The sequence below is a fragment of the Ranitomeya variabilis genome, chromosome 3 (assembly GCF_051348905.1).
Source record: "Ranitomeya variabilis isolate aRanVar5 chromosome 3, aRanVar5.hap1, whole genome shotgun sequence".
NCBI classification, from domain to species: domain Eukaryota; kingdom Metazoa; phylum Chordata; class Amphibia; order Anura; family Dendrobatidae; genus Ranitomeya; species Ranitomeya variabilis.
In genome coordinates, this window is record NC_135234.1 from 744,233,690 (window position 1) to 744,251,332 (window position 17,643).

Genomic DNA, 17,643 nt, shown 5'->3' on the forward strand with positions numbered 1-17,643 from the left:
AAGCTCCTTAAGACAAAATACAAATCCTACGCGTTTCGGAAACCAGTATTTTCCGAAATGCGTAGGGACTTTTTGTTTTGTTTATCTGGTAGAGCTATGTGAATGTTCCAAAATTGTTATTTGGGTGCGTTTAGGTTTTGTTTTTTGAGTGGTCGACTCTATTGGGTATACGTGAGCTCAGAGGCATAGTGACAAATGTTTACTGGTTTTAATATATATGATCGATTTACACCAATGACTTAAAATTCATTATATCCAGACTATGATTCCATTCTTATGGCCTTGGTGGTCTATATGACCTACATACTTGTAAACTTTTCAAATTTTTCAAACTTTCCCGAGCGATGAGATATTTTATTAGCATAGCCAGGTCCTCTTTCCTGTGGGTCATGACCTATCAACGTCTCATTCCTGCCCCTTGATGTTCTATCGGATGTTATGGCTTAGCATCATGGCCAATAGAACAGCTTCTACAGGATCCAAAAGGGTTTTGTCGCTCGCAGTAAATTTACAATTCATCCAGGAGTCGGGAGATCTTATTTTTCTGTTCCCAAGAGAGTTGTCGAGGGGGACCTACGTATGTAACATCAGAGGTGATGAAATACTATATAGTGTAAAAATTTTTGTTTCTGGAAAATTCCAGATGGAACTCTGGCCCCTTTAATTAGCTGATCTTGGAATACCTGGGTTGGATCTGATAGTGATGACCCATCCTAAGGATAGGTCATTAATATGAACGTCCTAGTAAACCCCTTTAAGTCTGTTAGACATTATTCATTTTTCTTATTTCCATCCCTGGACTTATATTCTTTCACAGTATATCTTGTGCTTAAAATTCACAGTCTTGCTTATAATCCTTCACTCAGTTCATGGGTTTTAAATCAGGAGGTCATGAATTCAGCTTGACCCAAACATTGATTATTTATTAGAAAACCTCCATAAGTGCTTCATGACCAGAAATACGTTAGTTGGGAGCCACATTTCTCGCTCTGGTATTATCAACTCATTCATTGTTGACCTAGTTCAGATATTCAGTTACAGCGTTGACCTCAGAGCTGCTATGTGAGCGACTGGATGTATTTTATCGCCTTACAGAAAGGAATTGGTCAAATTACAGCGTACAGCTCGGAGGTTCACCAGAGCCGAGTCTACTTCATCATGCCCTGCATTATATCATGAAATATAATGGGCTTTTTGACCTCTTTTTCTGGCTTGTTCTTCGCAAACCAATATCAAGATAGCATTTTGTTTTTGTTATATATGTATATATTTGTATATCATTGCTGCGATTAGATGAAATAATGTGGATTTCTAACAGTAAGTCATATAGTAATTAAAGTAGGACTATTTTCTAATAGGGAAATTTCACTATCCAGCTCTAAAAGCAAAATCTTTAAAGAGAATCTGTCAAAAGGTTTTGGCTACCCCATTGGAGAGCAGCATGGTGTAGGGTCAAAGACCCTAATTCCAGCGATGTGTTACTTTGATAAAATCACTGTTTTATCTGCTGCAGATCTAGCAGTTCTCTGAATGCTGAGCTCCGTGTAACCCCGCCCTCACCACTAATGGGAAGGTTTTTGTATACATTGTGCATAGGCAGAAAACTGCCAATCAGTGGGGAGGGCGAGGTTGGACTACTTGGCAGCATTATTTCCTTGTACATTGCACATATATGGTCATTGGTTCCCCTTTTTGGCTGTATATCTTTTCTATATAGTGGCAGGCAGATATGAAACAGTCAGGTTGAGGTCCTCCTCTGCCCCATCTATTTTGAGGCCTGCTGGCACGTAGAGAGGTTATGTAACAAAGTGGCACGGGGTGGTAGTCGTGGGCGAGTTCACTAGGTGACAGCCAGTGAGCACCCCAACCCCTTGCACATGAATAGACAGTTCTAGTAGCAGCCCCGAGTCACAGTGGGTTGCCTCAGATGTATGGCTGCTCTCCATGCTGGAACTGATACACCACACATCACAATCTTTAGGGCCCAACAGTAGCAACTGGTTTTAATAAAGGTGAGGCAAAGAAGAAGGTACATATCCTGAACTGTCCCTATTCACAGCAATGGCTGCAGCAGCGGCAAAGGCAATGGCTCCCAGTCGGCTTCCAGGAGCAAAAAGTCTCTTGTGAGGCACCTCTTCAGTCCTAGTGTCTGTTCCTACTGCCCGGCAGTCCGGTGGCAGTCCTTTCTCCCCTCCAGGGGTGTATTCTGCTCCTAGCAAGGGAGCACATCCTGCCACGGGTGAAACCTGCCCGGGCTCTGCTGAGGAGACAGGAACTTCCTGTCCCTTTGAGGCTGCAAGTCCAGCCCACCGAAATAACTCTTGCTATCCCTTACTTTAACATACAGTTTACACAATATAGAACCCAAGGAACATTACACATAGCACTGATAACACAGCAATACAATAACAGACATATACATTACAGGACAATATAAGAACATACAGATAGACCATCCGGGCACCACATGAGACAAGGTAGAGGGGGCAGATGAGGGTCCTCGCCATCTCCTTATAGTTACATAGATGGAAAAAAGACCCAGGTCCACCAAGTTCAACCTTTCTCCACCAATTGTACATTCTGTCACTAATGTAACTATAACCCACAATGTTATCTGTACTGAGAAAATCATCCAGCCCTTTCTTCAAAGCTATTATAGTGTCGGCCATTACTACCTCTTGTGGTCGGCATTCCACAGTCTGACTGCTCTAACTGTAAATAACCCTTTCCTATTTAGATGCCATAATCGCCCTTCTTCCACCCATAATGAGTACCCCCTAGTCCTTAGTATGGTCCTTGGAAGGAATAAGTCATGGGCCAGTCCTTTGCACTGACAACACATATATTTATACATGTAAATAAGATCTCCTCTGAGGCATCTTTTTTCTAAGCTAAACAAGCCCAACTTTTCCAACCTGCCATCATATGAGAGGCCTCCATCTCCTGTAATAATCTAGTTGATGCCTTTGAACTGACTCTAACTTCTAAAAATCCTTTTTAAAATGTGGAGCCCAAAATTAGATCCCATATTCTACATTTACACAAGTAATTTATAGAGGGGTAACAATACGTTGGGATCGCAGGATTTTATCTTTCTTTTTATACACCCTAAAATATGGTTTGCTTTTGCAGCTGCTACTTGACATTGAGTACTACTGCTCAGCTTACTTGTAAGGCCGGAGTTACACTACCGTTGAATACGGACGAGTGCATAGCAAATCGCATAGCACTCGTCCATCAATTACTGAGCTCAATTCCCTCAGTATTTCTGGATGAATGCCATCTAGGCTGGGGATTTGTCAACGTTCAATTTGCTCAGACGCAGGCGTACTTCTTTGTGTGTTAAACTAGTTATATCAGATGATGAACGTTGATTTTTGCCGTGTTGAAAGATCACTGGAACAGACAGGTCATTGGTGAACATTGGTGAAAAGTGCCTGTTTAGTATCTCAGCCTTTTCTTTGTCCTCTATAATTATCTTGTTATTATCATCTTTTCAGGGGCTAATACCATCTGAGTTCTCTTTTTGGCATTGATGTATTTATAACATTTCGGGGGATTTATGTTAATGTTGCTGGTGATTTGTATCTCTGTAGATAACTTTGCTAGCTTGATTTATTTTTTACATTTCTTATTTAAATCTTTATACTCATGAAATACTATTTATGTATTTTCGGCCTTCAAGATCTTAAACGCCCTTTGTTTTAGTCTTATTAAACTTTGTACTATCTTATTTATCCATAATGGTTTCTTTTTATTCCTGGACATTTTATTACCAGAGGATATAAGTTTTCTACAGGATTCTAGTAGTATATCAATAAACATGCCCCATTTATGTTCGGTATCCCCAGTTGTCATGACATGGTCCCAGTCTACACGATTAAGCTCTTCCCTTAATTTGTTGAAATCAGTTTTCAAAAAGTTCCAGGCTTTTGCATTTCCCCTTTGAAATGTTTTAATGAATATTACATTGAAACTTACCATATTATGGTTGGTGCATCCCAAATTCTCCCTGACCTTTAGATCTGACATTGTATGTGGTCTGTTTGACAGAACCAGATCCAGCAAATTACCTCCCCTGGTTGGTTCATCTACCAGCTGGGAGAGGTAATTGCCCTGAATTGTGGATAAGACATTGCTGCTTTTAGCACAGCCAGAAGATTCTACGTTCCGTTGAATGTCTGGATAGTTAAAATCCCCCCATAATAGGAACCCTATTATTATATGCTGCCTTTTTAATTTGTTGCAGCATTTTTTCCTTTACCTATTCAGCAATATTAGGAGGCTTGTAGCAAACTCCAATTGGCAGTTTTCCATTATTGCCATCCCCATGTACATTTAACCATACTGACTCTACATTGTCACAGCTCCCCCTGTTGTCGTCATACACTACCGTTCAAAAGTTTAGGATCACTTAGAAATTTCCTTATATTTGAAAGAAAAGCACAGTTTTTTTCCAATGAAGCTAACATTAAATTATTCAGAAATACACTGTATACATTGTTAATGTGGTAAATGACTATTCTAGCTGCAAACATCTGGTTTGTAATGCAATATCTTCATAGGTGTATTGAGGCCCATTGCCCATTTCCAACAACCATCACTCCAGTGCTCTTATGGTACTTTGTGTTTGCTAACTGTGTAAGAAGGCTAATGGATGGTTAGAATCCCCCTGAAAACACTTGTGCAAGTATGTTAGCACAGCTGAAAACAGATTAGCTGATAAAGAAGCTATAAACCTGACCTTCCTTTGAGCTAGTTGAGAGCATTACATATTTGTTGATTCCATTAAACTCTCAAAATAGTCAGAAAAAAGAACTTTCATGTGAAACTCGACAGTCTATTCTTGTTCTTAGAAATGAAGGCTATTCCATTCGAGAAGTTGCCAAGAAACTGAAGATTTCCTACAATGGTGTGTACTACTCCCTTCAGAGGAGAGCACAAACAGGCTCTAACCAGAGTAGAAAGAGAAGTGGGAGGCCCCACTGCACAACTGAGCAACAAGACAAGTACATTAGAGTCTGTAGTTTGAAAAAATTGACGCCTCACAGGTCCTCAACTGGCAGCTTAATTAAATAGTACACACAAAATGCCAGTGTCAACGTCTACAGTGAAGAGGCGACTCCAGGATGCTGGCCTTCAGGGCAGAGTGGTAAAGAAAAAGCCATATCCGAGACTGGCTAATAAAAGGAAAAGATTAATATGGGAAAAGAACACAGACATTGGACAGAGGAAGAGTGGAAAAAAGTGTTATGGACAGACGAATCCAAGTTTGAGGTGTTTGGATCACACAGAAGAACATTTGTGAGACATAGAACAAATGAAAAGATGCTGGAAGAGTGCCTGATGCCATCTGTCAAGCATGGTGGACGTAATGTGATGGTCTTGGGTTGCTTTGGTGCTGGTAAAGTGGGAGATTTGTACAAGGTAAAGGGATTTTGAATAAGGAAGGCTATCACTCCATTTTGCAATGCCATGCCATTCCCTGTGGAGAGCACTTGATTGGAGCTAAATTAATCCTACAACAAGACAATAACCCAAAGCACACCTCGAAATTATGCAAGAACTATTTAGAGAAGAAGCAGGCAGCTGGTATTCTATCTATAATGGAGTGGCCAGCGCAGTCAAGAGATCTCAACCCCATTGAGCTGTTGTGGGAGCAGCTTGACCGTATGGTGCGCAAAAAGTGTCCATCAGCCAAACCAACTTGTGGGAGGGACTTCTGGAAGCATGGGGTGAAATTTCTCCAGATTACGTCAGCAAATTATCTGCTAGAATGCCAAAGGTCTGCAATGCTGGAATTGCTGCAAAGGGAGCGTTATTTGATGAAAGCAAAGTTTGAAGGAGAAAATTATTATTTCAAATAAAAAAAATGTTTTCCTCTTGCATCTGTGTTCCACCTCCTGTTTCTGTTACATTGTCGGTGCCTGCGCTCTGCCAACATTTCTCACCGGATGTAAGTTCACGGGCAGCGTGCATGGCGCATGCCCGAGAAATGTTGGCAGAGCGCATGCGCCGGGCATGTAACAGGAACAGGAGGTGGTGTACAGACACCGGGGGAGAAGACATACCTCCGGGACTCAATAGAGTTATGGCAGGCCATTTATAAAAGTGATTATTTCAGTGTTCCTAGGGATTCTAAGCATAAGAGCCACCTTCACAGAATGCAGCCTTAGTGCTGCTGAAGGTGGATCTTTTACTTAAAAACGCCCTGGGGGGTGATAGATTTCCTTTAAGTTAAATTTTGATTAAAAAAAGCACACCCCTCCACTTTTTTTGTCTTTTCTGTCCTTTATAAATATAGTGTAACCCTCTACTTTGGGCACTCAGTTAAAGGGCACCTGTTACCCGGTTTTTTGAAGATGAGCTAAAAATACCGTTAAATAGGGGCAGAGCTGGGCGTTACATTAGTGTCTTTGTGTGCCTTTATAACCTACCTAAGCTGCCGAAATACCTTGGTAAAGTCGCCGTTTTCTGCTGTCACTCACGCTGGTCTGGTCATATGGGCGTGGTGACAGCGCTGTTTCTCCCCCAGAAACCTGCTCATCATTACGTTGGTGGCGTAGTGGTGTGCACATGTCCAAAGCGAAGATCCACTGCCCAGGAGATTCAAAACAGCGCGGTCTTCGCTATTCGCCGTTTACCGGTGGGCACGGCCATCTTTCCTGTGGCCGCGCGTGCGCAGATGGAGCGCTCTGCTGCCCGGGGCTTCAGGAAAATGGCCACGGGATTCCGCGTGTGCGCAGATGGAGATCGCGGCGGTAAACGGCGAATAGCGAAGACCGCGCTGTTTTGAATATATATATATATATATATATATTAGCTGTCAGGTTCCGTTAAGTATGGACAGTACGGGAGAAAACCAAAAAACCCAGAAGGAAATTATGATTGCAAAAATGTAACATGATAGAACTTGTCTTTAATATCTATGTAGTAATATGTAGATAAACTATAGCTAAGTCTTTGTATTATGTGTCCTAAGTTATTTTTCCCTATTTCAGTACACCTCCGCCCTGACTTATGATGGCGTTCTGGTGATGGCAGAAGCTTTCCGTAACTTGCGAAGACAAAAAATCGATCTTTCAAGAAGAGGAAATGCAGGCGATTGTCTGGCAAATCCAGCTGCTCCCTGGGGACAAGGAATTGATATGGAGAGAACTTTAAAACAGGTAATTACAGCTATGTTACAGCTAGGACCAAAAATTGTTTAAGTCTAACTTTTTTTTTTCTGTGACCTTTTTTAATGTCATTCTTTACCGTATCTGATATTAAAAGAAACGTCTAAGCCTAAGAAATATGGACAACCAATTCTTACACAGTTACCAATTATATCCCTGTAGGAATCAGTTAAAGTGAATTCATTTTTCTTTTTACTATCCTCCAGGCTTTGCAAATTTATGAATTTTTGTAAAATACATCATTACCATATTTTGTGCCCTTTACTCCTAAACCCTATGCTACATTGCTGTTTCAGTGCTGGTGGATGTTAGAGATCTTGTGCTCCTCCACCTTCCGTTTAGGTCTGGAGACAGGCTCTGCTTTAGTATGTCACAGACAGTACAAGTTGGCATTCATAATTCCCTCAATGAACTGTAGCTCTCCACAACCGGCAGCACTCATGCAGCCCCAAAACATAACACTCCCACCACCATGCTTGACTGTAGGCCAGACACACTTGTCTTTGTAGTCCTCACTTGTTTGCTGCCACACATACTTGACACCATCTGGACCAAATAAGTTTATCATCGTCTCATCAGATCACAGGACATGTTTCCAGTAAGCCATGTCCTTAGTCTGCGTGTCTTCAGCACAGTGTTTGTGGGCTTTCTTGTGCATCATCTTTAGAAGAGGCTTCCGTCTGGGATGACAGCCATGGAGACCAACTTGATGCAGTGTGCAGCTTTTGGACTGAGTACTGATAGGCTGGCTCTCAACCCCTTTGTTGGGAGTTGAGTTCCCGCTGCTGCACAGGGGGAATCTCGAACCATGTCTGCTGCGATCTTCTCATTCTGCATCAGCCGCAGTGGAGTCTGCTCAGCGGAGACGTCGGTCCCAGCGTCTTGTTCAGTCTCACTCTGTGCAAAGGGTTACTGCTGCTTTTCCAGCTTCTGCCATTGAAGCCAGTGCTGGGCAGCGGTGAGCAGACGCTTTTGGGACTAAGTCCTGCTTTTCCCCTTCTGAGCATGCCCAGGGCAAGATCTCGCGTTGGAGATCGAGGGTCACATGCTCAGATACTGCAGCAGATCCCATTGGTCCTCCAGGAAGGTCCTGAAGGTGCTCAACTTCTGAGGCAGCCTCCCATTGGTCCTTCTGGGAAGGTCCTGTACATGCTTCAGCTATAAAAGGTTTGCATGGCCTCACGGCCATGCTCTAGTATACTCTTGTTTATGTGTGTGTGTTGTGAGTGAAAGTCGCTCATTAATCATCCCCTCCCTTGTGTTTGAATGCTCGCGTAAGGATTGTAATCTAGCGCCCGACTTGTAACCAACACTGGTACACAAACAGCGTCTATTGCTGTGACCGGCAGTGGGGCACCGTGCACTACTATCACTGTGCTTTCCAAAGCCAAGTCTGGGTGGTTAGTGGTGTCCGCTAGTGCGGCATCGCATGCACTCTCGTGCTATTAAATTATTAGTTTTGTTACGTGCAGTACTGAGGCCCTGTGACGCAACAGGGTTCGCCTATTTCACACAGGGTGAAGCTAACTCTTGTGTATCCACATTGTACCGCCATATAGTCCGTCATTGCTTAGCAGCAGGTTCCATCTCTGCACGGTGGACCCCGGGCTGCGAACGCACCTTATTCCTTTTCTCTAATTATTTGGTGTGTTCCGCTAGCCCTAACACCCTTTAACCTCTAATATGCCAATACTGGGAGCAATCATACGTCTATTTTGAAAAGACAATGTCTGGATATGACACTGAGCAGGTGCACTCAACTTCTTTGGTCGACCATGACAAAGCCAGTTCTGAGCGGAACCTGTCTTGTTACACCGCTGTATGGTCTTGGCCACTGTGCTGCAGCTCAGAGTCAGGATGTCGGCAATCTTCTTATAGCCTAAGCCATCTTTATGTAGAGCAACAATTCTTTTTTTCAGATGCTCAGAGAGTTCTTTGCCATGGGGTGCCATGTTGAACTTCCAATAACCATTATGAGAGAGTGGGAGAGCGATAACACCAAATTTTACACGCCTCATGAGCTAACTGAATGACTTCAGTGTTTGAGTCCCCATATCTGCATTTCCCACGGTTATTTGACAGCCACAACACATGCAGGGATTGCCTGTTTCTTAGGTCCAGGGACTCAAACATATTATCTGAGCACGCCGAAGACACCAGGTTAGCACCCGAGCATGGCCGATAACACCTTATCCCAGCACGTTCGCTCATCACTATTTACTCTTACCAAACTCTCCCCGTTCCAATCTGTCCTGAATGCTGCAGCCAGGATCATATTCCTCACCAACCGTTACACCGATGCCTCTACCTTGTGCCAGTCTACCCATCCACTCCAGAATCCAGTACAAAACTACTACCCTCATCCACAAAGCACCCCATGGCTCAGCACCACCCTACATCTCCTCTCTGGTCTCAGCCTACCACCCTACCCGTGCCCTCCGCTTCACTAATGACCTCAGGTTAGCATCCTCAATAATCAGAACCTCCCCCTCCCGTCTCCAAGACTTTACACGTGCTGCGTCGATTCTTTGGAATGCACTACCCAGGTTAATACGATTAATCCCCAATCCCCACAGTTTTAAGCGTGCCCTAAAAACTCATTTGTTCAGATTGGCCTATCGCCTCAACGTATTAACCTAACTATCCCTAGGTGGCCTATTAAAAAAAAAAAAAAACATAATCCGGTTCCTCGCATCATGTTCTCATACACTTCATGCAGTTAATAGCTCTCTGTGTCTGTACTGCTACATGCTTAGGCTGTTAGCCTTACACTATGGCTGGTCCAAATAACTAAAGCAATTGTTACCATCCACCTCTCGTGTCTCCCCTTTTCCTCATAGATTGTAAGCTTGCGAGCAGGGCCCTCATTCCTCCTGGTATCTGTTTTGAACTGTGATTTCTGTTATGCTGTAATGTCTATTATCTGTACAAGTCCCCTCTATAATTTGTAAAGTGCTGCGGAATATGTTGGCGCTATATAAATAAAATTATTATTATTATTTACTGCCCCTTATTATTATAGAAGTCATTGTACACTGGACACAAGTTTAGTTGAGTTTAGTTCTAAAATGAACACGCCATCCGAAGGGACATGTGAAAGCAGAACTATTAACTGTTATAATTGAAGCTGTCAGTGTTAATGAAGACAGATTGATCCTGCCAGATCCAATGGTGTTGGTTTGTTTTTGTGTAATTACTAGTAGTTCTTCAATTTTCGTTATATTTGCAGGATTTAGAGTCAAAATCAGTCCAGTATGCCGTCTAATTTTATGTATCTGCATAGGCAAGGTTCTATTCTTATAGATGAGTAATATATTTCTGACTGTATAAACCACCACTAGGGGGAGCTGACTGTATATAGACTTATACATGCATTAATGCTGCATACATCTATATGCTATGAGCTCCTCTAATACTTGGATTACTCTTGCATTGTCTGTGTGTTTAGACTGTAGTTGTCAGAACAAGTCTAAAAAATCAGATGAGCATCAGAATATGTGTTCTTCAAAGGGTTGTCCACGGCTCACACTAGTATAAATAAAACTAAAAGATGTGATACTTATTCTCACCTCATTCTCGCTATTATTCTGATGCTTACCAGTCCGCAATGTTCTCTACCGCCTAATCAAATCTGGACACAACAGCAATGGTGTCAAACGTCATTGTAGCGGTCAGTGATTGGCTGAGTGAGCGGGCATTTCTAGAGGATTGAGACCTTCAAGGGAAAGGTAAGCACCAGAACAGAAGCTCCAAGAGATCAGTGAGGGTGAGCATTACTTACTTAATATATTTGTATCCACTAGACAATCCCTTTAAATGAGGGCCTTACACCAATTTTAGCCTGTCAAACTGGCCACATTACAGAATAATGGTTGCAGAACTGAATAAATCTTATTTTAATTTGTTTTTTATTCCTTTTCTCCATTAAGATATTAGCTTATAAAGTTTCGAATCTGTTGTATGATAAAACCAAGATGGGCGTTAGCATAGATTCATCACTGGGGGTGTGTACTTTTTCTCTTGTGTGATGCTGTCCATTCATAAGTAGGATTCGTCATGCAGGGGAAAAAAAAGCCCCCAGAATGGCTTTTCTATGTGAGATATGTAATGATGCACAGCCTTGCTCTCGTCCCTGATCTTACTGCTGGTAGCTACTGTATAGACTGACTGTCATTACAAACACTTCTAGCAACTGTCATCTCACAGCAGTCAGTGTGGGCAGAGGGGGAGTACAGCAGAGTTGACAGTGCTGTGAAACAAGAGCTGCAGAGGTGTATAATGACACACAGCCCTGTTTTCCTTCCTGATCTCCAACATCTACTATGATTACAAGTAAGGTAGTGGAGCAGGATGGGGGGCTGTATGTCATTACAAATACCTCTACATCTGCAACTCTCCTCTCACAACTCTGACAGCTCTGCTGCACCCCCCTTGCCTCACACTGACAGAACTGTGAGATGAAAGCTGCTGGAGGTGTTTGTAATGACTCACAGCTCTCCTCTACTATGCAGAGCAGGTGCAGAGATCATGGAGGAGAACAAAGTTGTGTATCATTACATGTGTTTTAATCTTTAATGGGGGTGCCTTCATTGTTGCATCCTGCGTAAAATTGGTAAACATTATGCAGGCGAAAAAATACACACCCGCATAGGTGAATCAAACTGGTAAAGGGTCCTCTTTAATGCATTTAACGGCTTGGTTTTGCTATGATTATACTAATCCAACTATATTAATATATGTATTATTATTATTTGTATTTAAAGGTTCGAATACAGGGGTTAACAGGAAACGTACAATTTGATCACTATGGTCGAAGAGTAAATTACACAATGGATGTTTTGGAGCTAAAAAGTTCAGGGCTCAGGAAGGTGAGTACATCAATTTCTCCATTGTTGTAGACCAATACATTTATGTTATATTATATGCATTACTTTATTATATACCTTGGGTATCTGCTTCTTATAGGGGTTGTCAACTAATGGACCTCCCCAGGGTACTGAAGGTGTAAAAAAATGTATAATTACTGTACCTCCCAGACTATCGCCACTCCTCCGCCCTGAGATTTGTGCGCAATGTCACATGACTGCTGCAGCCAATCAGCTGTTGCTCTCTGACCTGCAGTGTTCTAATTCCATCAGAACAAACTCCTCACAGTTAATATTCTGAAAAGAAGCAGCCATACTGTATTTTTCTAATCACGGGCAACTTTTTTAAATAGGTAGATTATTGATGTGAGTAGGTAATTAAAGATAAATCATCATAGATAAATTAAGCCAATTAAGTATACAAATTAACAATAAAGTACATTAATAACATAAATTAACCCCTTAACGCTGAAGCCTGTTTTCACATTCATGACCGGGCCAAATTTTTCAATTCTGACCAGTGTGGTAATAACTCGAGAATGCTTCAGCATATTGCAGAGATTCTGATCCTGATTTTTCGTGACATTGGACATCATATTAGTGGTAAATTTAGGTCAATATGATTTGTGGTTTTTTATGAAACATACCGAATTTTTTAAGAAAAATTTTCAATTTTTGAATTTTTATGCCCTCAAAAAAAATACTTATACCACATGAAATAATTAATAAATAACATTTACCACATGTCTATTTTACGTTGCATTATTTTTTTAAAATTTTTTGTTAGGAGGATTAAAAAGTAATCTTTCCCATGTCTACTTTACGTTAGCATTATTTCTGAAACTTTTTTTTGTTAGAATGGTTAAAAAATGATCAATAATTTTTCATTTTTACTACAAAATTTACAAATCCTATTTCTTAAAGTGACTTTTGAGGGTCCGATATGTCAGAAACCCCCCCCCCCCAAACAAGACCCCATTGTAAACATGGCACCCCTCACGGTAATCAAAACCACATTCATAATGCTTGTTAACTTTTCAGGTTCTTCACAAGAATAATACCCAAGTAAAAGAAAATTGCCTAGTTTTTACAAAAAAATGTTGCTTTAACCCCAAAGGGTAACAGGAGAAAATTTAACACCTAATTTGTTGTGCACTTTTTCCTGAGTACGCTGATGTACCATATGTGGGGGAAAACTACTGTTCAGGCACACAGTAGAGCTCCAAAGAAGTGAGTGCAGTTTTGGAAAGCAGACTTTGCTCGTATGGTTTTTGTATGGACATGATGCCGCATTTGTGGAGCCCTTATACTACCAAAAGAGCAGTAACCCAATTTTGGAAACTATACTCTTCAAGGAAATAATCTCGGGATGTAGTGAGCATACTGAACCCACATGTGCTTCACAGTATTTTATTACATTGTGACGTTAAAATGAAAATGTACTTTTTTAACCAAAAATAATGTTTTAGCCACATATATTTCATTATCACATGGAATTTTTGGAGTAAATGGACCCAAAAACTTCTAAAGCCATTTCTTCCAAATGCAGCAATATCCATTATGTGGTCGTAAACTAATATTTGTGCACACGGCATGAGGGAAGAATTGCGATTTGGCTTTTGCTGCACACATTTACAGTAATAGTTTGTGGGTGACACTTGCAGAGGCCCTGAGGTGCCAGAACAGGAGAAACCCCCCACAACTGACGAGAGTAATACATATTTTTATCCCAAAAGCGTATTACCATTTTCTTTACCCTTGGAATGTGAGAAAATGAAAAATTACATTTCTTACAATAATGCGTGGATTTAGATCTACATTTTTCATTTTTGCCATGGCTATAAAAAAAAAGTTCCCCATAAATTATTACGCTACATCTCCCAAGTACGGCAGTACCCTATATGTAGTCATACGCTTCATACGGCAGAGACAGAGTGCCATTTGGCTTTTAGGGAGCAGAGTTTCCTGGAGTAGTTTATAGGTACCATTTGCAGAGCCCCATAGCTTCCAAAATAGCAGAAATCTGCTCGGGAACATACACTGTTAGGATGGATCCCGAATAGTTATGAGCGAACGTGTTCCATTAAGGTGTTATCCGCCATGTTCGGGTGCTAACCGAGTGACTTAGGAATTCTCGAAAAATATGTTGAGTCCCAGTGGTTGCATGTCTCGGGGCTGTTCCACAGCCATAACACATGGAGGAATTTTTGTTTATTAGACAATCCCTCCATGTGTTGCAGCTGATGGAACAGCCCCGAGACATGCAGCCGTGGAGGCTCAACATATTTTTCGAGAATTCCTAAGTCACTCGGTTAGCACCCAAATATGGCGGATAACACCTTATTTGATCACGTTTGCTCATGTCTAATCCCGAAGGATCTGTCTACCATACGGTAGAGACCCACTGTAAGAGACTTGTATCGCATTGTATGCATCTCTCTACAGCGTCCCCATGTATGGGAAAATGCAATCCTCTGCTGTCCTTTCCGATACAGTCACATAAGTGCATGTCAGCCAGATGGAGACTGGAAAGAACACACTTTTAGCCTGCATCTGATGAAAGGTCGGCCATGGTAACGTTACACTATGCATCCAGATCGATATTTTGGCCAAGATATGCAAGCTCGCAACCCGCGACAAGGGTCCTCACTAAAAAGCAAAGCCACAAAAAAGGACTAAAAATCCTCCAAAATCTCAAAAAAACACAGCAGAAAAAAGGCAGCGATGTTGACCTGCCTAGGTCTCCAAACAAATGCACTATCAGGATGCAGCGGACTCATGTAGTTAAAATGGCAGCAACACAGGTGCAAAAATACCGATGAGACAACCACTCACGGCCTACCAATCCATGGAGGGGGTGGTTGCTTGGTATATTATTGCACAAAAGACGTCCAGAAGTATACTGTAAACTAGGTCCACGGACACAGTTTGCACCAAGCCTAAGCGGTGTACGAGCTATATACAGCAACTCTGTACATTGCTTGGTGGCCACTGCCTGAATACTTCAATGGAAGATCAAGCTCAGTACTCATCTACCCAGAAATGTGTGGCACTGCTTTGTCCCTCCCACTTCATTTCGGCCACTGCCGGAGCAGTTTTCAGCTGATAGGTGGGTGTACTGATGTTGGACCCCCACCGATCTCATATTGAAGAACTATTCAGCGGATATACAATCAATGATTAGACCCGGAGACCCCCTTTAAGTGCCTTCTCCCCATACATGTTGATGTTAAGAATAATTTTTGCACGCTGCGGGGCTCAGAAGAGGGGTCCATTTTGCTTTCCGAGCTTGGATTTTACATGACTGTATTTTGGGAGCCATGTTGCTTTTCCAACGCATCTGAACAACTAGGAACACGGGCAACCTCTATTTTTCCATTGACAGATCTGAGTAGGGACTTGTTTTTGGCAGGATGAGATGAAATAATTATTGGTGCCATTCAGTACATAACATTTTTTATTTACCGTAATTTTTTTTGAATCAGATATTTTTATTAAACCGTAAGAGTAATACATGGAAATTACGTTACTATTTTTAATTTTTAATCAATTTTTTGAGAAACAGAATGAGCAAATAAAAAGCAAGTCAGGAATTATCTTTCATTTTTTTACGCTGTTCACGGTGCAATAAAAGTGATCAGGCATCTGTACTGTTCGCAACCTTATCATAGCAGTGATACCACATTTATTTAGTGGGTTTTTGTATGTTTTGCTACTTTTGTGCACTAAAACCTATTTTTTGCAAACAATGATTTGTTTTTCCATCATCATACCGTCATAGCTGTACCTTGTTTTTTGTCAACAGAGCTACAGTATATAAGGGCTTGTTTTGTGTGGGACAAGATGAGGTTTTTATTGATACCCCCCTCTGTTTGTATGTGATTTATCGGATCATTTTTTATCATATGTTTTGTGTATCAGTATGGCTAAAAAGCAGTATTTTTGGTGCATTTTTTTGTATGGTGTTCACAAATGGGTTAAATAATGTGACAGTTTTAGACAATGGTTTATACAGTGCGCAGTTATACCGAATATGTGTACTTTTTGTTTTCTTTTGTTTGTTTTTTCAGAATAATAATTTACTTGCAAAAATTTTTCCAGTATTTTTTGTACTTTCCCTTTCATTTTTTTCATATTTTTACAAACTTTATTGCACTTTTTTTCTTACTTTTTTACTTAGTCCCACGATGGGACATCAACCTTCCTTGGTCGCATCGTCTAATACTCTACAATGCTTTTACTGAAAAGCAAAAATGGCACGTGTGAGCAAGCCTTAAGCAAATTTAACCCAGAATTCGCCTTAAAAAAATCCCCAAAAAATGAACATAATGCCCAGCAATGTGAAAATGACATGTTCCGGTGCGGTCCGGTCCAAAGGGCGTCGTGCCCCGGGTGCGGCGCCTCCCATCTTCATACGATGACGTCCTCTTCTTGTCTTCAGGCTCCGGCGCAGGCGTACTTTGTCTGCCCTTTTGAGGGAGGAGCAAAGTACTGCAGTGCGCAGACGCTGGGAAAGGTCAGAGAGACCTGGCGCCTGTGCACTGCAGTACTTTACTGGGACAATTGGTGAAATGGTGGCGCAACTAACAGAGGTGCCTGCACGCACAAATAATGAAAAATAATATTAAAACACAGTGAAGAAAGGGAAGATATAGCACTTATAGTGCTGGCAAAATGCTAATGAAGAGGAATCGTCCATTGAAAAGGAACTAATGGCAAGTTACAGAACATGAAAATCCAGATCCAGTTTCTAGACAAGCTGGACTGTGATTTGTACCAAAAGCAGTTTTAACATGTTGCTTGTGGTCAGAAAGACATGACCGAATGTTTTAACAAGTTTTAACCCACTCCCCTCCCCCATATTTCGTTGGTAGCAAAGTTGAGCTTTTGACTTTTTATTTTGCTGTATAAAGCCAAACTTGTCTTGTTGCAGATGTAGCGGAGCTGAGTTTGTCATTTTAGCCATCTTATTGCTTGGTCATAAATGCTGTTGCACAGCAGATAATATAAGAACAGTGTATTAATATAATTTCCATGGTTAATGGGGTCACCCCAACGCAAATCCAGTGGAATATTGCCAGGATTTGACACAGAGAAGATTTGACAGACTCATCTCTGCTTCATGTGCACTATGTGGTCACTATGTGGTCACTATGCGGTCACTATGTGGTCACTATGCTGTCACTATGTGGTCACTATGCGGTCACTATGTGGTCACTATGTGGTCACTATGCGGTCACTATGTGGTCACTATGCCGTCACTATGTGGTCACTATGCTGTCACTGTGCGGTCACTGTGGTCACTATGTGGTCACTATGCGGTCACTATGTGGTCACTATGCGGTCACTATGTGGTCACTATGCTGTCACTATGTGGTCACTATGCTGTCACTGTGCGGTCACTGTGGTCACTATGTGGTCACTATGTGGTCACTATGTGGTCACTATGCGGTCACTATGTGGTCACTATGCTGTCACTATGTGGTCACTATGCTGTCACTGTGCGGTCACTGTGGTCACTATGTGGTCACTATGCGGTCACTATGTGGTCACTATGCTGTCACTATGTGGTCACTATGTGGTCACTATGCTGTCACTAT

General features: G+C 41.6%; 1 protein-coding gene and 1 long non-coding RNA gene across 9 annotated transcripts in view; one reads left to right on the plus strand and one right to left on the minus strand.

Annotated features, from left to right (window-relative positions):
• Positions 1–12,279, minus strand: part of LOC143817266 (uncharacterized) — a 51,173-nt gene extending 38,894 nt beyond the window's left edge. The window contains exon 1 of the long non-coding RNA XR_013224092.1: positions 12,208–12,279. This is a non-coding gene — a long non-coding RNA (uncharacterized LOC143817266). The remainder of the gene's footprint in view (positions 1–12,207) is intronic.
• Positions 1–17,643, plus strand: part of GRIA4 (glutamate ionotropic receptor AMPA type subunit 4) — a 446,709-nt gene that overhangs the window by 302,546 nt on the left and 126,520 nt on the right. For all 8 annotated transcript variants that reach the window (XR_013224091.1, XM_077298517.1, XM_077298518.1 and 5 more), the window contains exons 7-8: positions 7,002–7,169; positions 11,942–12,046. Coding sequence is in view for 7 of the 8 variants with exons in the window: in XM_077298517.1 (XP_077154632.1) it covers positions 7,002–7,169; positions 11,942–12,046 (273 nt within the window). In the remaining variant the exon portion in view is untranslated. The remainder of the gene's footprint in view (positions 1–7,001; positions 7,170–11,941; positions 12,047–17,643) is intronic.